The 25,539-nt window shown below is 40.5% G+C and overlaps 1 protein-coding gene and 1 long non-coding RNA gene across 2 annotated transcripts; one reads left to right on the forward strand and one right to left on the reverse strand.

Moving 5' to 3' along the window:
* Positions 1–606: 606 nt before the first annotated feature.
* On the reverse strand, positions 607–25,539 carry LOC124015537 (integrin alpha-L-like). The gene is made up of 31 exons (XM_046330815.1): positions 25,382–25,539; positions 21,232–21,346; positions 20,330–20,427; positions 20,045–20,112; positions 17,266–17,380; positions 16,925–17,055; positions 16,031–16,173; positions 15,747–15,900; positions 11,334–11,469; positions 11,034–11,110; positions 10,670–10,793; positions 10,385–10,527; positions 10,011–10,151; positions 9,611–9,808; positions 9,358–9,488; positions 9,017–9,171; positions 8,336–8,502; positions 8,016–8,138; positions 7,798–7,868; positions 7,539–7,680; positions 7,024–7,122; positions 6,595–6,674; positions 6,285–6,362; positions 6,104–6,182; positions 4,041–4,148; positions 3,903–3,944; positions 3,657–3,782; positions 2,393–2,506; positions 2,265–2,294; positions 2,054–2,164; positions 607–1,957 (listed from the first exon to the last, which is right to left on the reverse strand). The coding sequence occupies exons 1-31, from the start codon at positions 25,428–25,430 to the stop codon at positions 1,733–1,735; spliced, it is 3,573 nt and encodes a 1,190-aa protein (XP_046186771.1). The 5' UTR covers positions 25,431–25,539; the 3' UTR covers positions 607–1,732.
* Positions 17,292–20,460, forward strand: LOC124015539. The gene is made up of 3 exons (XR_006835177.1): positions 17,292–17,714; positions 19,089–19,335; positions 19,472–20,460. It is a non-coding gene; the product is annotated as an uncharacterized LOC124015539 (long non-coding RNA).

A 25,539-nucleotide genomic window follows, 5' to 3' on the forward strand; every position in this document is an offset into this window, starting at 1 on the left:
TGATGAGTGAACAATGGAGTGTTATTACAGTCAACTGGCCCATATTCCCATGAGGACAATGTTATACACACACAGCATGTATTGGTCTTCCCTCCTTATAGTAAGGTATATTATGTTGAGCCTTTTCAGGATTTGGCTGTGATTAGTATTAAACGTTTGTCCATAGTTTTTGTTTCTTTTGCATGTTGCACGTTTTTTAATGATCTGATCATGAATTTTTCTCAACTTAGTATTTACAGTAACTCAAAAGTATATTGGTGTGCAATGAACAAATACACCAGATCTTGAATATATAGTACTTCCCCTGAATACTCTACCCACTTAAAGTTGAAATGAAACAAGTAACATGTACAACTGAAAGTAAAGGTTTTCATGCCTTCAGAAGGTATTCACACCCCTTCACTTGTTCCACGTGTTACAACCTGACTTTAAATGTGATGATATTGATATTTTGTTTCACTGATCTCCACACACCACCCATAATGTCGGTGAACGTTTGTTTGTAGATGTATGTCTTTAGGCAATAACCATTCAACCCCTTTGTTTTGGCAAGCCTAAATGATTTAAGGAGTAAAAATGTGCTTAACAAATCACACACACACACAATTATCTGTAAGACCACTTTATCAATTAGTGAATTTCAAGCACAGGTTCAACCACAAAGACCAGGGAGATTTTTCAATGCCTCGCAAATAATGGCACAGATTGGTAGATGTGTAAAAATGATTCAAGCAGACACTGAATTTCCCTTTGCGTATGGTGAAGTTATTAATTAGGCTTTGGATGGTGTATCAATACACCCAGTCACTACAAAGATACAGGCGTCCATCCAGTTGCCGGAGAGGAAGGAAACTGCTCAGGGATTTCATCATGAGGGCAATGGTGATTTTAAAACAGTTACAGAATTTAATTATTAATGGTTGTGATATGAGAGAATTGAGGATGGAACAACAATATTGTAGTTACTCCGAAATACTAATCTGAATGACAGAGTGAAAAGAAGGGAGCCTGTACAGAATAAAAATATTACAAAACGTGCATTCTCCAAAATAAATACTGCTAAAAATCTAACACAACACATCACTGACTACCACTCGCCGTATTTTCAAGAAATGGTGGTGGCTGCATCATGTTATGGCTATGCATTACTGAGCTCTTCAGTAAGGCCATTCTACTGCCAATGTTTGTCTATGGAGATTGCATGGCTGTGTGCTCAACTTCATACACCTGTCAGCGTCAGGTGTGGCTGAAGGAGCCGAATCCACTCATTTGAAAGGGTGTGCACATACTTTTGTATATATTTATATAGTGTACATCTTACAGTATAATGTACATTTCTTTAGCAAGACCATAGTAATTTAAATGAATGACATTACAGCAATCATATAAAGTCATATTTTCTACCTTGACATAAACATTGAAACAGTATATATAGTATGTATAATACTGAATTACTTTGGTCATGTTTTATCAAACATAAATGTCCATGAAACATTATTTTTGAAAAAGTATTTCAGACTTAATCACATTGAGTGATATGCGTGGTTCTGTGGTCAGGTCAGAATCTATATTAATTAATCAAACAATTATTCTATATCTAAGTTTTTTTTGCTCTGACCTCCACTCCTTTCTCTAACCTGCTGCATTAATTATCTTAACCTGCTGCGTAAGTTCTCCTAACCTGCTATTAAAAAGTCCCTTCCATATGGAAAGTGGCATGAAAAGAGTTTCTCTACTCCATTAGCCTGCTCCTGACTGACACATCCTGTTTCTCTTTTAGTCCCTCCCCTACCACCTCACTAATGGGGAAGCCATTGTTTTCTGTTTGACTTTCATCAAGGAGAAGATTTGACTCCACTGCTCCACTCTCAGGCTGTAGCTCTTGTTCACGCTGTTCCCCTTCTTTCTCATCTTCCTGTGCATTATCAACAGGCCTTTTTCTCTTGAAACATCCCAGCTGAGTAGAAAGGAAAAACAATGTGAAGAATATGAATCAAAGTGTTGGTCCTTTACAATGCACAAGTAAAGTTTCTGTCGCAGCTTTGATACTCACCATATACATGGCCATTGTGATGATGATCAGGAGGAAGAGTCCTACTCCAACTCCTGTCCCTATTATCAGGTTTCTATGGGGAGGAATGATGAGCTCAGCCTGAACATCAATCTGGAGGAATACATTTTGAGACAATGAGTGACGATGGAACAAGCATTTTTAAAATCAATTCTTATACAGTGAATCTGTTTAATTCCACAAATGAAATTACCTGTGTTTGGTGGAAGCTTGAAGAGTTATCCTAATGAGCAAATAAATACATACAAAATTGATGCTTTTGTGAATATTTGCTCAATAAATATTTGTATTTTTGTTTTAGGTTTTTGACAGGAAACTTACCCTTGGGTCACTTGCTGTCTGGACATATCGTCTTTTGTCATAGCTGAGTTTGACAAAACTGATGAAATTGACTGTTTCTCTCTCCCCAGTGAATTTCTTTGGCAATGACAATCTCTGTAAAGTGAGATATTGTTAGTAGAACTAGGTGGTCATTTTACATTAAGTAAAATTGTGTTACTTGCTTCAGTTCTTTAAAGTATTTTTTGGTAGTAGAAGAAGTGTTCTGAATTCAGATTTAAATAGCAGAGAAGTTAGATGAAGCTCTACGTTTGTCGTCTAACTTGTTGGGAAAGTGGTCAAAACGGCAATTGTTTCAAAAAGTTTAGACAAAAATAGTTGTGGTTACTGTCTGATTTCAGATTTGAATCGCAGAGAAGTCGACCCATATGTTACGTCTAAGTTGTTGTATAAAATGCTCGGAAAGTGGTGAAAATTTCAGATTGTAAAAGTTGACAGAAAATGTAGTCGATGCAGTAACTAACAAAGCTGCATCATTTGATGGGTAGAAGATATTTCTGTTCTGATTTTAGATTTGAAAAGCAGAGAAGTAGACCAAGTAGTCATACCCTCTACGTTTTTGTCTACGTTGTTGGGAACGTAGCTGATTTGTCAGTCACCGTTTACTCATTGTCTCATGCTTTAGAATGTGTTCACCCAGTGCTATTACTCTGAAAGTTCTATGGCAGTTAATAAGCCAAGCAAGTGACACGTTCCTACGTCATACTTCCGTGGTCATGTCCCTGGTCTTTTGCATAGGCTTCAAGTTTATTAACTATTGCTCTACAATTTTGCCCATTCAAAAGCCTGCAAAAGTTTTGTTAAACTACTAGGCTATTTGCCACTACTAGGCTATTTGCATGGCGTATTCAACAGTGGGAAGTCAACTTAATGAATGAAGTTGATGCGGTTGTTAAGACATCTTAACGTCTTGATTTGTATAATAGAATGTTGAAATTTATGGGAGTCTGTAACAATGGAACCTTTTGAATGTTGAAGAAATCCCATGGAAGTGGATGGAGGACAAAAATCTCAATACTTGAAAATGTATAATATATACTTAATATATACTAATATAAAAGTATAATAAGTTGTATGTAAGCACACTGGTCCTGACCACTCTGCACGTTTTAAATGGTGTCGCGTGCTAATGAATAATAAGCATGACAAAGATTTCAAGAGGGATGTTTGCTGTCCCAAAGTCTCATTCATTACTAGCATGTTGTTACTCTGTACCATCATTTGTTCAAGTAGTCTTAATACAGACCCTTGCATGTTGATCGAGGTCCTTGAAGGAAACAGTTCCAGACAGCACAAATGTAACTGTCAAAAACTTCTCCAAAAGGAAACTTTCACACTCGATGGACTTGCAGTATTTGTCTGGAGAGCAGTACTGTAAACACAGTCAGAAGCAAAATGTGTGTTTCAGTAACATGATTTCTATACTGAGTTGTAACCAGATTGAATCGGTTACCAACAATGTCAAGAGTGAGTGGCATATTTGAATACTCACCTCTGTTGTTGAATTGATCATCTTTCCACATTGAGTATGGTTCTTAAAAGAAAGGAAACTTGTATTAGGCTGTTTCCTATTGAAATAAATTGTGTCAGTAAAATGTCAGCATTTTTGTAAGCAATGTGAACAATTTACCTGTAAGACAGATATTTGGTAGTCCTTCATTTCAAATTTGTGCTCAAGCTTAGTTGGGAAAGTGAAGGTGACTGTGATTGGTACAGACTTAAATCCCAAGTTCTCCACCTATAAACAATGACACATTCAATCAATCAATCAACCTAACAATGACATTTATATTGAGATTTTATACAAAGGCATTTGTCACAGAACGTGTAACAAAACATATACTTAAACCCCCAAATGAGCAAGCTTAGGGCGACAGAGGCAGTGGAGGCTGCTGAGGGGAGGATAGCTCATAATGGCTGGAATGGAGCAAATGGAATGGCATCAAACATGTGTTGGACGTATTTGATATCATTCCACTGATTCCTCTTCAGCCATTACCACGAGCCTGTCCTCCCCAATTAAGGTTCCACCAACCTCCTGTGGGCAGAGAATATATTGATATGCACACAAATAATTCAATATTAAACTGATTATGGCAATACTCAGTTTAGCATTCGCCATGTAAATACCTTTCTCCGATTATCTTAAAATCGCCGTACGCTCATGAGCGAAGTAAGCGTAAACCTATTAAAACATCTTATTCGCAATCTTTACAAATGATTGGAACATGTTAACTCCTTTAAAGGGATACTGTGAGAGAGCTATGCTACCATACCTATAGACTTCCAGTCATTGCGATAGCTAACGCTAGTTAGCATTGGCTCGCAAAACGACCACTAACTTCCTTCGTACTGCATGCAGAGAAATAAATTATTTCCACAAGTTCATCCAACTCTGGGTAAGTAGAACAAGAATCTTGCAGTATCCCTTTAATGGTGTATCTGCGCATTTGCTGTCATGAGCACCGCGAGCATCCCTCTGTGGTGCGAGTGATGCGAGTCTAGAAAATCCTAACGCATCCATCTTATAATCACTTTTCACATACAAACTTTATACACTAAGTGTACAAAACATTAAGGACACCTGCTCTTTCCATGATATAGACTGACCAGGTGAATGCTTATCCCTGGTCTCTTGTTAAATCCACTTCAATAGGTGTAGATGAAGACGAGGGGACAGGTAAAAATATTTTTAAGCCTTGAGACAACTGAGATATGGATTGTGTATATGCCTTTCAGAGAGTGAATGGGCAAGAAAAAACATCTAAGTGTCTTTGAACTGGGTATGGTAGTAGGTGTCAGGCGCACCGGCTTGTGTCAAGAATTGCAACGCTGCTGAGTTTTTCACGCACCACAGGTTCCCGAGTGTATCAAGAATGGTCCACCACACAAAGGACATCCAGCTAACGTGACACAACTGTGGGAAGCATTGGAGTCAACATGGGCGAGGTCAGTACAGGTGTATCAAAGCTGGGACCGAGAGACTGAAAAACAGCTTGTATCTCAAGGCAATCAGACTGTTAAACAGCCATCACTAGCACATTATAGAGGCCTATAGGCACATACTAGAAATCCCTGGCCGCTTTAGCTGCGACGGGAGACCCATGGGGTGGCGCACAATTAGCCCAGCGTCGTCCGGGTTAGGGGAGTGCTTGGACGGCAGGTATATCCTAGTCTCATCGCGCACTAGCGACTCCTGTGGCAGGCCGGGTGCAGTGCACGCTGACACGGTCGCCAGGTGTATGGTGTTTCCTCCGACACATTGGTGCGGCTCACTTCCGGGTTGGATAGGCATTGTGTCAAGAAGCAGTGCAGCTTGGTTGGGTTGTGTTTCGGAGGACGCATGGCTCTCGACCTTCGCCTCTCCCGAGTCCGTATAAAGAAATAAAGAAATCACTGGCAACTTTAAGGAATGGAACACTAGTCACTTTAATAAGGTTTACATATCTGGCATTACTCATCTCATATGTATTTACTGTTTTCTATACTCTCTCATTCACTTAATGTTTCCATATCTTGCATTACTCAAACTATTCTATTAATCAGATAATTCACAATATCTTATTATTGAATGTATGTAAATGGTTTGAGTAACAATAAAGTATGTTTTGTTTAAAACACAGAACATTACCCCCACATCGTGTGAATTACACTTTTTAATGTCAGTCACAGCGATAGCAGTTGATTGTTTACCTCATATACATTCACCAGTCTTTTAGGTGATGTGTCCTCCAGAGTAAAGTTCATGTAAGTGGTGGAGTCTTGGGGAAGGCTTCAACAACAACAAAAAGATAAGTCACCTTTGATTATATTCAATTAACTTGATGGAGTCATTCTCAAACAAAATGTCAAGTATAGTCCTGTGAAGACTTACGCTTTTGCTACCAGGTCAACTGCAAATTGAACAGGGATGGTCCTGGTAAGGGAACTATTGGTTGAGTTTCCGTTGTCACTGTAAATAAAGCAAAGGCTAATTCATGTTTTGTGTACATAAATGGAATGCTACAAAGTCCTTCAGCTAATTGAGTAGAAGGTATTGAGGTTGTATAAAACGAGTTAGTTTTAAGCAATGTTTTGTTCAAAACTTCGACTGCATGGGGAAATGAAGGGTGTTTCCTGGACTGATTCTGATCTCTCGTCTAGCTGCTGCTCTAACATGTTCACACTGGAAGCAGATTTTCTACCTCAGGCCGATGACGGTCATCTCCATTGTGTCCTTCCAGTCGTATGTATTCAAAATATGGAATTTACTGGTGAACACTGCCTGAGAAGGAAGATGGCATCGTTAAGAAGAAAAAATGAAGACGATCTGAAATGAGATCATAAAAAATGGGAAAGTGGGGAGAAAAAAAGGTTCACGGCATGCCTTCATAAAGTACTCAGACCTCTTGACCTATTCAACATTTGGATACAGCCTGAATTCAAAATGGAGTCAATTGAATTTTTTCCTCACAAGGCATATATCACTCAGAGATCAAAACTGTTTTAATGACATTGAGTTACTGCGTTGTCACTGCTGTTAGCTCTGAGTCTATCATCTAAGGACAACATTTTAAAAGATTTACCAGTGGATTCACAGCATTCTTTACAGGTATATCTAAGTAATTACTCACCGTGGTTTTACTACGGTAGACAGGGAGGCTGACACTGCATGTAGTTCTGTCCATTTCACCTTCCAGACCACCACAGCTGAACACCGTTCTCCTTGTAGACTATGGAATACAGACAATACGGCAAGTGTGTAAATAATTCCGGTTTGTACATCTGAGTCCCTGACATAATCTATAATAAACAAACAAGCATGTTAAAAGTTTCAAGAATGAATCAATTCAACTCTTAATATGTTGCTTCATTTTATGAATAATTAGCACATGTTAAATTTAAATGTTTGGCGGCAAACTGATGTTTGAATCAACGGTCTTCTATCCTGGTTCTGCAGACCCACAAGATGAGCAAGGCAAGCTTTTGTTCCAGCCCAGGAGGAACACCCCTGATTAAACTAATCATCAAACCCTTGATTGGCTGAACATGTTTTTGGTCTCCAGGTTTCAATAACACTGTTTTAGATGAGAGCAAGAAGAAAAGATCAGAATGAATTACACAATAGATGGAGGGGTGTCGGTATTACCTTCAGAAGATGCATCATGGAGAATGAGAGGCCAGGAGGGTAGAGGAGAGTTAGACTGGTGTTGAATGAGTCATCCCCGTGATTGGACAGTCTTATAGTCACGTTGAAGTAACTCTGGTCCACCACTAATAAAGTTGATGTGCTGATAAGAGAGACAAAATACATACAGTCAGAGAAAACATGCTTTTTTAGAGCAGTCAGTAATTATTACAGCTACAAACAAGTTACTTTATGTTGCCTCTGTTTATCAGACACTTACATGAAGTTGAAGTCCACCTCAAGCTCTGCCAAACATGTTTCATTTTCTTTGCAGTTCTTTTCAAAGGGCACCTGTGATGAATTCAAGACAACGTGTTTAGATTACCTGTTTTCACAGGTCTTTGGCTAAATGACAGTACTCAGTCCACAGTCATTGCTAGAACTGTTGATCTTTGTAAGGGAACAGGTTTTAGTCAGACCCAGAATGTATCCTCGTACCTCGACCACAGCCTGTGTAGGACTGTCAGTATTCAGAATGGCAGTAAGACCCTCTTGTTGGCTTTCAGATTGAGAAAAAACTAGTTGGATGATTATGGGCGATAATGTGTCGATCACACATTGCTGGAAGAAAATAAAATGTGGCATTAATTTCCCTATCCATAGTCCTGAAAAACCCTCGTTCTCCTCATCACTGAATAAAATCAACACACAATAAGAATTCAACAACCTAACAACTTAATGTTATTCATTAAATCCCCTCCTTACGAGAGACATTATAGTTGTATTGTTGCATAGCTACAGTTTGTCATTGATCATACTGTCATGTAGACTGAGTGGTTGAAGCAAGTCCGCTCCTTTCTCAGCTCCACAGTAGAGAGAAGTCTTCTGGCCCCTTTGTTCGTGTCACTGTAAAAGGCTCGGCTCCTCTGTCTCACTGGATCCACATCCAGCAGGTAGGAGACGTTCATCCCTGCACTCAGCACCTCTGGAAAAGTACACAAGAGTCTGAAATGGCCTCCTTATCAGGGAGAGAAGTTCCGAACCTCACGGTTGCCTGCTGATGAAAACCATTAGAAATCAGAGATGGAGTCAAGACCTTATCTCTTGTGACCCAGATCCAGACCAAGGAACAACCTTTCGATACAATCGGACTTCATCTTCACCACAGGGTGGTGGCACTTAATTGGGGAGGACGGGCTTGTGGTAAATGGCTGCAGCGGAATAGGTGGAATGGCATCAAACATGGTTTCTATGTGTTTGATGCCATTCCATTTGCTCTGTTCCAGACATTATTATGAGCCGTCCTCCCCTCAACAGCCTCCACTGGTCTTCAGACTGGGAATAGACCAAGACACACTTATTGTGGTCAGTGATTTAGCTATTCACCGAGGCTCCGACCTGGACCACCAAGGCCACAATTATGTGGTCTCAGATCATGACTTCATTTCTGTTGGAAAGCACAAAGCCATCAGTGTTCCGAAGGTTCTGAGAGTTCTTACCAGCTTTACTCTTTGTTGCCTCTGCCATGTTAAAGCAGGCTGTTAAAGTGACCATGGGGGAAATGATCTCTTTTGCCAGACAGTCAAATCTATCAGTGCTGATCTCCGCGGGATGGAAGTGGAGATGAGCAGAGACGCTGAGGACCGGTCTGGACCTGTGAGCGATCGAGATAAAGATTGGGATGTTAGCCTAGATTGTACGATGTTGGGTAGCTCCGCCCACATCTCATTGAGCGCAGCCCCCATTCAGTGCAGATCGCACACTAGTGAGATATTTTTACTGGTTAAACAACTGTCTGTTTAAACCAGCTGTCTTTTCTTATCGTTTTTTGGACTCGTACCTCAAGACAACAACTGCACCACGCGCTCCTACTACGATATCAGTCAGTCCATCCTCACCCAGGTCCATCTTCCCATCAATCGTCTGGCCAAAGAACTGGATCTTAGATCTCATCATCACAGCTGAGATGCGCTGCAGTAAGAAGACATACACATTTAATGAAAAGCCATTGATATTGATATCCCAGGAGGGATGTCTGTTTTCTTTGATCGTGAAGGGCCATTTTGAATGATTTCCATCTTCGTCTGCCTCACCTGGCTGAATTCAGGGCGGATCCCCTTTAGCTTTTCACCCAGGTAGATGTACACGGCCCCCCTGTGATCGTCCTCAAGTGGAGCGCCCACAGCTACATCCTTCAGCCCATCTCCATTCAGGTCTGTGAGAGAGCAGATGGAGGAGCCGAATCTACCCTGAGATGGCACTGAAACATTCATCTCCATCCTCAGTTCCAGCTAATAACGGAAGGGCGAGGAGAGATCACATGAAGATAAATCCATATTACACTGTCTTTTTGTGCATTATTATTGAAGATGATGGATATGTACATCCAAATGAATATATTTCTGCTTCCAGATCACTTTGTCCCTGGTGAACATATTCAACCACAAATTCAGCATTTGAATCTGTTGTTCAGAGGTTCACAGTTCAGCCCACCTTATCAGTCAGTGTGTAGACGTAGATCCTGCCCTCTCTCGGGGGTTGGCGAAACATTGGTGCACCGACCAGGAGGAAGTCTGTGTTGCCGTCTGAGTCTATGTCCACAGAACACAGCTCTGCACCGAAGTAGGAGCCCATCTGAGAAAATCAAAACTTACATTCATACAAAAATGGTTTTGAAATGTTTTAAGTCCCTTGGTTTTGAATGGAACTCATAAGTAAACGTAAAAAGTGACATCATGTGTTCCTCTTTACTATCGGAGGATTGATTCAACCTTTGAAGTAACCCCAAAAGCTAGTTTCATGCTGTCCCGATTGTATAACTTGATTGATAAACCGCACTGCTTGCAGAAATAGCTAATGTTACCAACCTGTTCTCCAGGTAAGCTTTGTGCTACAGTCCAGTTGTTGTTAACCTTGTTAAAAAGTAGGATCCGTCCCATGTGTTCAGATCTTGGTGCTCCGGTAAAATATAGAAGGTTCTCATTCCTCTTCCCAACAGCTACAGAGTATCCTGTAATAAAAATGAAGAAATGTAGGCCCATTGTAACTACACTCCCTTCGCTGAAACATCTGAACTAACAGAGCCTTGAAAATAGTGTTTGTTCAAATTCACATTTGAGCGATATCTTTTTTTGAGCTTAATGTTCCATTACCCATATAGGAATCTTTGTCCAATGTGGGGTCCTGAATTTCCCTTTCCTCTGATCTCAGACCCTCAGTCTCAAAGAGAGATCCACGCCAGTTGTTTGATCCCACTGAGCCCAGAACCAAGGTGTCCTGTGGAGGAAATAAAACATTGGGTCATATTGTATGACATTTTTATTAATAAGCATTCATTAACTATATACTGTGTCTATAAACTAGTTGCCATGGTGGTCATTACATTTATAAATGCGTATTTAAGCATTTACAAGGATTTGTAGTACATTGTAGTTAACATTTTTAAACAATTTATACATATTACAAATGATCATTTAAGATGATAAAACATGCTGGACATACTATTGTGTATCTCACCTTGTTAACGTAGACAGCGCTGAACCCACTCTGAGACATTTCTTTAGTCAAGTTTCCAGCCAGAGCAGTCTTGGAACCTAGAACATACAAACACTGATATTAGTAGCGATACATTGATACTTCTACTGTGGACTGTTTTGAGTAAGGTGTTATCACCAGAAATAAATACCAGTATATTTCAGGAAGTGACCAGTAGTGCCACCTTGTGTTTTTTTTATGAATAACAACTTTCAGTTGACAGGTACTTTGCTGAAATATAAGTAAGTAGTACTAAGAGTTTATCTGAATCCAGAGTTGTACCTTCAATGTTGAAGATCTTTTTTTGAAAGTTGTCTAGGATTCCTTTTAGTTCGTTGTAGTCCTGGATGAGGAAAGTGTTGTTCTCTTTTGGCTCTGATGCCAGGGACTTGAGTTTCGTCAAATCAACGTTCTTGACCTGCCAAGAAATATATCAATTGAGGGCAGGAATTATAGTGATGTCTAATTTCCTTTTCAATATGAATGATATTTAAACATCCACATCACAGTGGTCTAAGACACTGCATCTCAGTGCTAGAGGCGTCACTACAGACAACCTGGTTCAAATCCAGACTATAACAACCGGCCATAATTGTGAGTCCCATAGGGCGACGCACAATTGGCCCAGTGTCGTCCGTGTTTGGCCGGTGTAGGCCATCACTGTAAATAAGAATTTGTTCTTAACTGACTTGCCTAGTTAAATAAAGGTGAAATAAAAAACTGGGACGTTGGACTGGACCCTTGAGACTAGGAGTAATAATAAAACTCTATTTGTATACAAGTCACAAGTCACAAAGTGCTTCACATCATAAAATAAAATAAAAAGTAATAACAACGACAGGAGGAAGGAGAATGAAGAAACGTTTTCAACCTAGACTTTGAAATGGTCAACAATGGCCTGTCAGAGGATCTCAGGCTGCATCCAGGCTCATAGGGAGATAAAATATATAATAAATGGAATGGCGCTTAACCAAGCCTTAAAAATGGAATCCTTAGTTCTCCTTCCACCAAAGGCAAACGCAAAGCCTAGAATCAAGACTAAACATTGACAGCGCTCTTATGCCAGCAAAAATGATGTGATGGAACACACCTGACTAATCAGAAACACCTGTCAATCCAGTTGTCCCAATACTTTTGGTGCCCTGAAATATAGGAACTACTGTGTTGTCATTTCTAAATGGTACAAACAATATTTACACAAATACCCTCAAATCAAATCTAATAGTCTGTACTTTAACCTCATAGTAACTGTTTCATTTCAAATCCAAACTTTTGGAGTATAGAGCCAAAAGAAAAAGAAGTGCTTCACTATCCCAATAATTACGGAGGGCGCTGCATTTCTTAGATGATATCATAAAAGCAGGTCTGGACAACCTTCTTTACATGCAGCTCGAGGTTCGGTGGGGGCCAAATAAAATAACTTCAGATTTCTTATCATTGAGCTGGATAAATGGTCAAACATCTAATATTTGATGTCAACAAGACACTTGTGAATGGAAGCTACGCTAGCTTGGTCACTGGGTCTTATTGGTAAATAGAGCTACGTGCATAGCAGTGAAACGGAATGTTATGATTGCGGGTGATACCACCAAGGGGAAGAATTGACAGGGGTCACTATAGGGCTGTTTCGGTGACCGTATTACTGCAGCACAGGCACTCATGAGTCATGACCGCAGTCAAATTCTATGTTACTGCTGAGTCACGGTAATGTCCTCTTGTGCAATCTGGACATGTGTTAGTAGCACCCAACTCGCTAATGACTATCAGGTGGCTAATGGCCTGTTACTCAGAGCTGTATTGTCCCTCTAACCACTCTGACATCAATGTAAATGCAATCAAAAATCACATCAAACACTTAGCCTACATTATACAACGTTGGGTAGCACCACCCACACCTCATTGAGCATTGTGATACAACAGGTTGAAACTGAGTGGACAACATAGGCTTTGCAACAACATCGAGAACAACTAACACAATGAAATGGACAGCACTTTCTAAGGTGATGATTAATTCAAAACACCCATATGCATAGAGCTTATGCTTATATGGGTCTATATATGTAGATAAAATACAGATCTGATGTCACATTTAGATAAGTATTCAGACCCTTTACTTTGTTGAATAACCTTTGGGAGCAATTACAGCCTTGAGTCTTGGGTATGATGCTACAAGCTTGTCACACCTGTATTTGTCGAGTTTCTCCCCTTCTTCTCTGCAGATCCGCTCAAGCTCTGTCAGGTTGGATGGGGAGCGTCTCTGCACAGCTATTTTCAGGTCTATTTTCAAGTTCGGTCTCTGGCTGAGCCCCTCAAAGACATTCAGAGACATGACCCATAGCAACTCCTGCGTTGCCTGGGCTGTGTGCTTAGGGTCATTGTCATGTTGGAAGGTGAACCTTCACCACAGTCTGAGGTCCTGAGCGATCTGGAGCAGGTTTTCGTCAAGGATCTCTCTGTACTTTTCTCCGTTCATCTTTGCCTTGATCTCGACTAGTCTCCCAGTCCCTGACAGCTGAAAAACATCCCCACGGCATGATGCTGTCACCACCATGCTTCACCGTAGAGATGGTGCCAGGTTTCCTCCAGACGTGACGCTTGGCATTCAGGCCAAAGAGTTCAATCTTGCTTCATCAGACCAGAGAACCTTGTTTTTCTTTTGGCAAACTCCAGGGGGCTGTCATGTGCATTTTACTGATGAGTGGCTTCCGTCTGGCCAAACTACTATAAAGGCCTGATTGGGTGAGTGATACAGAGATGGTTGTCCTTCTGGAAGGTTCTTCCATGTCCAATCAATTGAATTGACCACAGGTGGACTCCAATCAAGTTGTAGAAACATCTCAAGGATGATCAGTGAAAACAGGATGCACCTAAGCTCAATTTCGAGTCTCATAGCAAAGGGTTATGAGACTCGAAATTGAGCTCAGGTGCATCCTGTTTTCACTGATCATCCTTGAGATGTTTCTATATATATATATATATATATATGTGTATATGCACATTACACACACATTTGCAAACATTTCTAAAAACCTGTCTTCGCTTTGTCATTATGGGGTATTGTGTGTATATTGCTGAGGATTTTTTTGATTTAATAATTGATTTAATAATTTTTTGTGTAACATATCAAAATGTGGAAAAAGTCAAGGAGTCTGAATACTTTCCGAAGGCACTGTATACAATACATTGACTACCGCATATTACACATGGCAGAAAAACATTTTTTTTTAAAACACTAATTTAAGATTGGTACATAATTGGTCTTGCCTAATGAAGCAAATTCAGAGTTAGCCTACAATTATAGCGCATTTGTATTTGATTTTGAATAGTTGTGAAACATGTTACTATCGATGTTCCCTAACAGATTTCACTTGGTTTCCCAAATTAAGCTATCGGTAGCTGCAGGGACAGGGTTGGAGAGCCCATGGCATACAGAGTTTGGGCGGAATATCACCTGTCACGCAGTGAAATAACCGGAGTAGTTTGACCAATGCCAGTCAAATATTTACAAGCGAGAAAGTGGCCTCCATTCGCTATTTGAGTGTTCGAGGCACGAGTGTGGTCCTCTAACCAAGATGAGACTCTGGCAGACAGTTTATTCTTGGTTTTAACTGGTGCCACTGAGTCTAACGTAGCCTGACATACATTATGTAATTGAACCTGTTCAGCAAATCATCAGTGTGATGACACAGAACAGGATCCTTAGTAGAGGATTAAAAAGCATTTGTAAATTTACTAGCAGTTGTGGAGGTATTGATGGGTGAGGGAGTGGGAACAGACACATTTAGGTGGAGGAGAAAGCATTTTAAAAGCAATACTGATGTGGTCAGAGACACACACATCAACAGTTTCCAAGTTATCAATATTCAGACCATAGGACAGCACAAGATCAAGAGTATGGCCTTTGTTGTGTGTAGGCCCTGTGGCATGTAGCACAATGTTAAAGGATTCTAACAGGTTAAAGATACACGATGCAGAAATCACTCTGCCATTTTCTGGTTGCTGAACTTCTAATAGTTCGCTTAATTTCAGTTTGTGAACAAAGCAAACAAGTGTGGAGAATCACTGTACCATCCAAACCGCTGTAAAATATATTTTCCATGATCAAAAATATTGTATTTTCAGCTGTTTGAGGCTGGTGTACAAAATTGAAAGTAAAAGATGCAAAATCGAAACTTAAAAACGGGGAGCATAGAAATAGCGCACATAGAAGATATCTACCAGAGCTACCTCTTCTTAGACTTGCATTCAATGAGAATGACAGATCTATAACACACATTTCTATGTGAAATTGGTCAGGTGGCCCAAAAAGTTACATACATTACAGCTTTAAAAAACTCCCAACTAGTGTAATATTTGGGAAACACATAAATGTAAGCAGCATACATTGATATCATACATTAAAAGTATTAACACTGGTATACACTGGTGATCAACTAGTCGAAACGGCCATATGCCAATATATTTGCACCTCGGTGAACTTCAAGTGAAACAATTTGAAAATGTACCTCAATCCAGGGATGGAAGGTGTTGCTGTACTCCTAATTATCCCACAACAATTTATGGTAAATCGAGAAGATAAAAATACTGCTTCTTTAGCATTAGCTAACTAGCACACGAATGAACACTTGTAATGGAATTAAGTCATACAATTGTGTGGTGTTGTGTAGGGGGTATTATAGATATTATAGGACTTACCCCGATGACAAAGCGGATGATGTTTTTCTTATCACTTCTTTCGATAGAGTTGAACCTTTTATCAGTATCGCTGGGATTTCCATCTGTTATTATGACCAGTACTTTAGTTGCATCTGCGGTGGCGCCGGCAGCTTGGTTTTCAAAAATGTTTTTCCTGAAATAGATGTATTCAAACAACAGATCAAGCTATCTTTCTTACACCACAATCCCCTTTGATCAGATTCGGAGTATTCGGTCAGAACTTTGAAAGTAAAACTGATTCATAATTATCAACTGGGACCTACAAGACAAAGTCTATTGCCTTATGTGTGTTGGTTAGATCAGCCATGTGCTCTTCTTTCCAAAGTTTGGTCAAGGCTCTCCCCTCTTGGTAGTCTCTGAAGTTGAAAACTGTCCTGGTGTTTGTTGAGAACTGAACCGCTGCGAACTGTCGTTTGCAAAAGAGGAGGAGATGACTAATATTGATTTCATACCATACTTTCCATGCAGCAACATGGGTGAATAGCACATACACTCTTAGAATTAGTGGTGACTCGAGGAACCCTGAAGATCCTCAAGGAACCATTGCAAGTCAAGTGGTTCATATTTGCACCTTTGGTTAGTTGAGGGGTTCTTGGAGGAACTTTGAATGGTTCAATGTAGCATTGGGTTCGTGGAGGAACCCTGGATTAGAGGCGTGGCTTAGTAGGGGCATGGCTTTAAGATACTGTATATATTTTGTAGGCCACCCTTAAGAGTAAATGTCGCTCCTGTTGATCTGTTCTGCTGTATTGTCATCACATGTGAAGGTTAAACACTAATATTTTTGTAGTGTCAATGAGGCTTACAGAGGTGTTCCTCAAGAGCCTATGCTCTTCCAAAATGGAAATAGTTGTCGCTTTATTACTATATGTGAACATAATTAATATTATTAACATTTTATTTAAATATATAATATGTATAAATATTCAAGGATTTAGTTTGCAGTGTGAAAATTAACATGATGAACAGGAATGACATTTACGCTAACGGGTGTCCAAAAAGTGCCTATCTGAAAGCCCTGGCTTCAATATGATATGTTGTGGCAACCCAAATGGTTCTTCTAGGCACCTTTACTTCTAAGAGTGTAGATAAACAGATGTATGTTCAGCAACCTCACGAGCATGTTTTAAGTTATGAGCTTTAAAAGGCATGAATACCTTAATTGAGGAGTTTTTTAGGGTTGTCATGATATTGTCTATGAAACCTTTGTTCTCATCAAATTCTTCCGTTGTCATGCTTGCTGATCCGTCAAAGAGGAAAACGAGGTCCACTATTTTCTTAGTACATTCTGGAAGAGAAAGTGAATTACATAAATGTATATGATGGATAACACTCACAACATTCTTCACATATTCAGGAATCCAGATCTTATCATTCACAATTCATATTTTGTGACCTAATTATAATGTAATTTAGCATGACATGAATAAACAGTCAATACATACCAAAAATCTTAGGTTATGTTATCTACAAATGTGTTCAAGTTTCATTGTTATACCTTGGAAGGCAGGTGTGAAGTTCGAGGTGATCTGGAGCTGGCTGTTGAACTGATAACAGATACTGTTCAGATAGGAGTTCCCATCACACTCGTGTGCCAGGCCAGGGCTGCAGGCCTGAATGAGGAGATACGTCATTGTAAATTAGGGTGACCAGATGTCCCCGGAAGTGTCCCCGTTTTTAACAGTGCATTAAAAACAGACTGCAAAGTGAAATAGTATTTGACGTGGCAAGAAAGACCGGGCAGCAGAGCCTACCGGTTGACGTCTCAATTGCGTTGTGCTTGTTTTGTCCAGCAGAGCGGGCTGCTCGCTATAGCAGCTTCATTCACTCTTCTACTAACTACTTGCTCGCTCTAGTTTTAGAGAAAACTGCTGTGGAAAACTCGGCCAGAACCTAACAGGTGTCAAGCGAATCCACAACATTACCACAAACGTATTTTCAAGCCAGGTAAGTTACAATCGTTTGAGATACTAGCTAGTAATTTTATAATGTCTCAATTCATTATATAGATAGATGATCTGTTCTATAAGGGTTTAAATAGGTTATGCTAGCAAACATTAGCTATATCGACTAAGTTATCTAGCTAGGATCGCTTGTTACTGTCATGGTAGCAAGGTTAAAAAACGTCCACATATAAATATGCAGTGGACGGGCTATTTTGAAAATATGATTTTATTAAATGTGCACAATTAATTCTGAGAATATTTATTTGTAGATCACAGTTAAAATGGTTTGGCATTATAATAAGTAGTGTGAAAATATATTTTGACATTTTCATGGATAACATTAGCATAATGTTTTCTGTGAGAGTGGAGGAAGGAGAGGAGGAAGACTGGATAGGAAGAAGAGTGAAAGAGAGAGGAGGAAAGATAAAGATATGATTACAGAGCCTGCCAACTTATTATTCCAAACAATGTTTTTGAGATAAAATACAAAAATGAGGCAAGCAATGGTAATCTGTTAAGTATTTTATCTAATAGTGTAACGTAAACTAACTCAATCTTGTACATCGCCTTGGTCCGTACAATTGACCTTATTTTAGCGCCCCAAAAACGTAATACTTCCAGATCAACTGTAATGTCAATACCATTGTAAAGCACAATTTCTCCCCTTTCCAACAAAATCAATGACATGACCTCCACGCTGCCCGTTTCTGCATGATTCAAGAAGGTAATGAGCCCCATCGGGTCTTTTTAAAAATGGCGGGTGGGGAAGCGAAACTGATGCGTGATAGTGAGAAGGAGAGATGTCCTGTGGGGAAACAGCCTTTTTAAATTCGATCTGTCCAATTTATCACCTTATCACCTCAAAAATGTAAATAAAACACTATAAAGAGTTTATATAATGTGTCATTACATACCTAATTTTAAGGTTTGTGTCGAATTTGAGTCGGGTTTTTAGGGTGGTGCTAAATTGATCTTCAGAAGTAAATAGTGGCTTTTGAGTCATGATCGCTTGCAGTGATGACGAAAACATTGACTAGGCTTCCCCCCTTACTGTCCATTTATTGTTTTTAAACAATGAGAGAAGTGCTACACCTGGTGGAGAGAGATTTTAAGGCATAAATAGTTGCTTTATGCGTGCTGTACGTTACGGCATGACACGTCACGATGTAACGGAGGGTCAGTTTTCTCAACTTTTTTCCAACACTCTAGAGCCATTACCATGTCAATCAACGCTTGAATAGAAACGTAGTTCACATTTTGAAGTCAACACAGTCGCCACAGTCCCATTAGTTTTCTTTGCAGCCTTGTTTGAATGTCGCGGTTGCGCACATTTGTACGGAATGGGGTGAGTTTACGTTACTATTTGTTATTGAAGATTGGAGAGGAAGGAGAAGAAGAAATGAAGGGAGTAAAACGAGTGAAGCGAGGAGAGTGTAGAAGAGTGAGGTGGAAAGGTGAAGAGAAGGAAGACGGGTGAGGAAAAGAGGAGGAGAAAGATTGGAGCAGAAGAAAAAGTTAAGAGAGTAAGAAGAGCAACCTCCCCTGCCAGGAGTTCACGGTGAAGCTGGCCAAAGAGAGCAATCCTGAAGAAGAGACATTCTTCTGAGAAATATACAGATTAGGTTGGTATAAATGGTAACTACATAATATAATCTCATCGTCGTCTTATTTCTTTATTATGTTGTTAAGTATTTCACATAGACTATTGTCTGTTTTTTCAATTTTGCTCATGTTCTCTTATGCTCTTATTCTACCCAGGCTACCAGGACCCATGAATGGCTGTTTAGATCGGACAGTTCTGTCTTGTCTGTAGTGTTTCTGTAATACAGCTGTTTTCTCTGTCACAATGTGCCTGTTAGACTAAATACACGAAACCGGAATTGTCCCCATTTTTTTTTATTCAATTGATAATAACATTGGATATTTTAATGATATATTGACCGCCGAACTGGAAATGTACCCGGTTTTAATTTCAGAAATGTGGTCACCTTATTGTAAATGTGATAAAATGGATTGTCTGGTGGACCTCAGATGTCTTCAAAAGAGAGAGTTACTGGAAGTTGCCATGATCATTTTTAGATTGCTGAGGTGTTGTTTTATAACTCAAGTGAAACAAGTCATTTAGGTTTACACAGGCAGCCCAATTCTGATCTTTGTTCCACTAATTGGTGAGCTGATCTGATTGGTCAAAAGACCAATTCGTGAAGAACAATTCAGAATCGGGCTGCCTATGTAAATGCTGCCAAACAAATTACATATGTACGGTACACTCACATGGAGTATTTGAAAACAAGAACATGATCAAATTAAATGTTTGGTGGTTTATCTTACAGTGAACGTTGGAGGAGAAGTAGGTTGTGCAACCATAGACAGTCCAATGTACTTGATTGTGTCAGTTTCTGTTGAAAGGGAAAAGGCAGGAGTGCAGAATCAACTAGTGTTTCTCATTTTCAAGATCCTGTTGACATTTCAACAATATTTTAATACTCGATTAGCCATGGTTACCGTGAATAGGTGTTAAATGTTCTTATAATTATTAATTTTGTTAAGGTAACCACCTTTCTAAATTGCAGTCCAGTAAGTACAGTATAGTGTATCATCAACATCCATCTCTACCTTGAGGAGTGTAACAGTCTGTACAGTTTGTTCGGTCTTGAGCACATCTACAGATTCCACCAGATCCATTCTTCTGATATGGCGCACTGACCATTACCCTGTGGGTGAGAAATAAAAATGTTAGTTTGGTCAATTTAGATGAGACTGCATCCACTTCTATCACATATGATACACTTTAGATCAAGAATGGTTGCATAACATTTCTGACAATGTTGGTAAATTACTGTTGTATATCTGTTTTCTTTCGGTTACTAAGGTTAGAATAGCAACTGCATGGCGAAAGAGGAAAGCACGATGTTGTCAGAGGTGTGATATGACAGAACACAAGTCAGAATTTCCATCCCGTCAATGTATGCATAACTGATACACTGATGCACATTAGTAATGGGCATTGGGTGCAGCTGACATAATTTAAGAAAGTAAATAAGAATATAATATGTGGATGCTACCATGAAAGGATCATCCTCAATGAGTCTTGAATAATAATGAGTGAGAAAGTTACAGAGGCATAACTCCCCTGTCTTGGGGTGTGATATTTGTATGTCTAACATTCAAAAGGTGTTGTACTTTCTAAACGCTTCACCAGACATGGATGAAGATACCCTCAAATTAAAGCTGCCAGACTGCACTTTAACCTCATAGTCATTATATCATTTCAAATCCAAAGTGCTGGAGTACAGAGCCAAAACAACAACAAATGTGTAACTGTCCCAATACTTTTGGAGCTCACAGAGACACATATATTTCTAAATACATTGCTATGGATATATTTAGTGCATGTTTGCAGACACAGGAATATTTTTCTGGTCATTTTTGTTTCCTCAGGTGTGTGATACTGTTTTGCAGATGTTTGTAACATAATACTTCGCATTTTTCACTATGACGATAACAATAACACTTGCCCTTTCTCCTTGCCAGAAATGAACTGCAGGACCTTGTAACCAAAGAAATCCTTTTCCTCCCCCTTGTAGATTTTGGGGTTTGCTTCATCTATGTTGAAAGCCATTGAAGAGACAGCTGGCAAAGAAAAGAAAGAAGGGTACAATCGGATGACAGACAACTATTTGGGTTAGATGCATAAAAATGATATTCGTAAATATTTGCTGTCTAGTAGGCCTAATCCACGATGTACAATAAAATACATAATTTAAACAGCATTTCACACAAATATTAGATATCTGATCTTCCCTACAACACAGGAAATAATTTCATATTTTCGATTGTGGTCAGTGATACCCGGTGCATGTGCTATGGGGGCGTTGGGGCGGGGGGCAAAGCCTCCCTAAATTGAGTTTTGTGCCCACCCAAAAAACCTATCAACATTTGGATACAGTTATTTATTGATATAAATATTACTGCACCAGAGCTACATGCTCTAGCCAGTCAAACTGCCTGCCAGTTCATTGCCAACCCTGTAGCCTATTTTATACTCAGCAAGGAAGAGCAAGCTGCTTCTCCCTATTAGTTCCACAAAATTGCTCAAAATAAGTGACCAAACTATTTTGCTATTCCTGGGATTTGCTTTGAGCTAGGATACTTCATATATTAATCAATCATTCGTAGGCCTATGCTGCCATGCTACCTGACCTGTGCTATGCAAGACAGAGGCAATAATATCCACCAGAGACAGATTTAAATATAATATAGGCCTTCATAATAAAGGTCTACTATCGCATTGCTGTCTCTCTCTCCCCCTTCAAACTTTCCTTGTCAATTCATTTGGTAGGCTACATTGTTTTAGCATTATCCAAGGTCTAGGCTTTTAATAGCCAACATTTTTATGAAAGGAGAAATGTGATTTGCTGTTGTGTGTTTGAAATGCGCTGGTGGCTTTAAATGGTGGGTCCTTTTGACGGGTATGCGTGCGAGTTTGCTCATTCTCTCTATGTCCATTCAAAACGTTTCCTAAAGTAAATTCATACATTTCTGTTGTTGCACTATTCACGCATCTCTGCTAGCATCTCTGTAGTTATCAATTTGGCCGAGCGCTTGGCCTCTGGCTATGGTCCTGATATTGCCACTCCTGCAGCGGAGACGCACAAAACAGGCAAGTGCTGGGCTGCACATCGTCTGGATAACCCAGGTAAGCCTATACGTTTACATTTACATTTAAGTCATTTAGCAGACGCTCTTATCCAGAGCGACTTACAAATTGGTGCATTCACCTTATGACATCCAGTGGAACAACCACTTTACAATAGTGCATCTAAATATTTTAAGGGGGGGGTGAGAAGGATTACTTTATCCTATCCTAGGTATTCCTTAAAGAGGTGGGGTTTCAGGTGTCTCCGGAAGGTGGTGATTGACTCCGCTGTCCTGGCGTCGTGAGGGAGTTTGTTCCACCATTGGGGAGCCAGAGCAGCGAACAGTTTTGACTGAGCTGAGCGGGAACTGTACTTCCTCAGTGGTAGGGAGGCGAGCAGGCCAGAGGTGGATGAACGCAGTGCCCTTATTTGGGTGTAGGGCCTGATCAGAGCCTGGAGGTACTGAGGTGCCGTTCCCCTCACAGCTCCGTAGGCAAGCACCATGGTCTTGTAGCGGATGCGAGCTTCAACTGGAAGCCAGTGGAGAGAGCGGAGGAGCGGGGTGACGTGAGAGAACTTGGGAAGGTTGAACACTAGACGGGCTGCGGCGTTCTGGATGAGTTGTAGGGGTTTAATGGCACAGGCAGGGAGCCCAGCCAACAGCGAGTTGCAGTAATCCAGACGGGAGATGACAAGTGCCTGGATTAGGACCTGCGCCGCTTCCTGTGTGAGGCAGGGTCGTACTCTGCGGATGTTGTAGAGCATGAACCTACAGGAACGGGCCACCGCCTTGATGTTAGTTGAGAACGACAGTTTGTTGTCCAGGATCACGCCAAGGTTCTTAGCGCTCTGGGAGGAGGACACAATGGAGTTGTCAACCGTGATGGCGAGATCATGGAACGGGCAGTCCTTCCCCGGGAGGAAGAGCAGCTCCGTCTTGCCGAAGTTCAGCTTGAGGTGGTGATCCGTCATCCACACTGATATGTCTGCCAGACATGCAGAGATGCGATTCGCCACCTGGTCATCAGAAGGGGGAAAGGAGAAGATTAATTGTGTGTCGTCTGCATAGCAATGATAGGAGAGACCATGTGAGGTTATGACAGAGCCAAGTGACTTGGTGTATAGCGAGAATAGGAGAGGGCCTAGAACAGAGCCCTGGGGGACACCAGTGGTGAGAGCGCGTGGTGAGGAGACAGATTCTCGCCACGCCACCTGGTAGGAGCGACCTGTCAGGTAGGACGCAATCCAAGCGTGGGCCGCGCCGGAGATGCCCAACTCGGAGAGGGTGGAGAGGAGGATCTGATGGTTCACAGTATCGAAGGCAGCCGATAGGTCTAGAAGGATGAGAGCAGAGGAGAGAGAGTTAGCTTTAGCGGTGCGGAGCGCCTCCGTGATACAGAGAAGAGCAGTCTCAGTTGAATGACTAGTCTTGAAACCTGACTGATTTGGATCAAGAAGGTCATTCTGAGAGAGATAGCGGGAGAGCTGACCAAGGACGGCACGTTCAAGAGTTTTGGAGAGAAAAGAAAGAAGGGATACTGGTCTGTAGTTGTTGACATCGGAGGGATCGAGTGTAGGTTTTTTCAGAAGGGGTGCAACTCTCGCTCTCTTGAAGACGGAAGGGACGTAGCCAGCGGTCAGGGATAAGTTGATGAGCGAGGTGAGGTAAGGGAGAAGGTCTCCGGAAATGGTCTGGAGAAGAGAGGAGGGGATAGGGTCGAGCGGGCAGGTTGTTGGGCGGCCGGCCGTCACAAGACGCGAGATTTCATCTGGGGAGAAAGAGGTCAGAGCACAGGGTAGGAAACACTATACGTGTTTCCATTTTTACCTGGGCTTCTCCCAAATCGTTACATGTACACTACATGTGGCGCCGCTGTGTTCTGAATTAAATTTAGGCTAACAGTTGGTGAAATACGATCTTGCCATGGGTCCCATAATTGGTTAGTCCAGCCCAAATAAATGGCTCTGGTCAGTGTGTGTTGGAACCTTCATTGTTGATGCTTTGCTTATTGGTTATGTGGTGCATTGCCACAGAACCATGTCGGTGGAATATTCGTTGCTTATATTATAAATAGCCTAACTATAAATATAGCATCAAACAGTACCCCCCAGCTGATCATAGTCTGGCGCAGGCTCTGGTGAGAACAAGTAAAGGTTCAGTCTGGAAGATGTGCACATGGATGAAAAGGTGCATAAACATATTTTGAGGAATCATCATTTACATTTTTTTTGGGCTGAACATAGGTGTGCTATAGGCTACTGTGGTTCAACCAGAACTGCCATCAATAGTTAACGTAGCTGTAACATTGTAAATAACTTCTTTATGACTTTTTCACTGTGAAAAATGTGTGATAAATGGCCAATAGTTAATGCTTATCATTGACTGTCTCAAAAACATGAATCGACAATGAAGTTGTATCTAGTTTTAAAAGGTTAGGTGGCCTGTGGTTCAAACCAACTACTATCTAGTTTTAAAAGGTTAAGTGGCCTGTGGTTCAAACCAACTACTATCTAGTTTTAAAAAGGTTAAGTGGCCTGTGGTTCGAACCAACTCCTGCCTTAAATTGAAAAAAGGAAGTCGGTTACCTTTATTGACGTGAAACAACAGGATGACTAATTCTGTTTTCTAAAAAGCCCCCAAATAGTGACAATGGAGCAACTAACAAGTCAATTAAATTCAGAGCATTGGATTTTGATTTGGTTGGGATCTCCATTAGCCGATGGCAATGGCAACATTAGGCACCTTCCTTTTACATAAATGATCCTTGTGCAAGTTAAGCATCCATTTTGAAAGCATATCCTCCTCTACAGTACTTCAAGTTTGTCTATTGATTACAATGGTGTGAACAGTTCAACATATTTAGATTTAGTCAGGAATAGCAAAACTAAAACTAAACTGTAATTTAAAACGTGTAATATTGAAAGTAATTTACTTGTTTCTACTAGTTGAGCTGACGATGTTTTGTACAGCACCTTTAATATGTAATTGAATATTAAGCAGAGTGAAATCCTGATAGTCAGCACTTACCCATGGCTGCCAAGCAGGTGAACAGGCAGAGGGGTCCTTGCCTGGACATCTTCTCTTCTCCTTCACTTTGTTCACTAGCATGCAGTGAGGAAAATATTGCACCACTCAACCTTTGCAAATGAAACTTACTCCTCTTCCTGCACTTTGTTTCCTGTGTG

Source organism: Oncorhynchus gorbuscha, linkage group LG26 (assembly GCF_021184085.1).
Source record: "Oncorhynchus gorbuscha isolate QuinsamMale2020 ecotype Even-year linkage group LG26, OgorEven_v1.0, whole genome shotgun sequence".
NCBI lineage: Eukaryota > Metazoa > Chordata > Actinopteri > Salmoniformes > Salmonidae > Oncorhynchus > Oncorhynchus gorbuscha.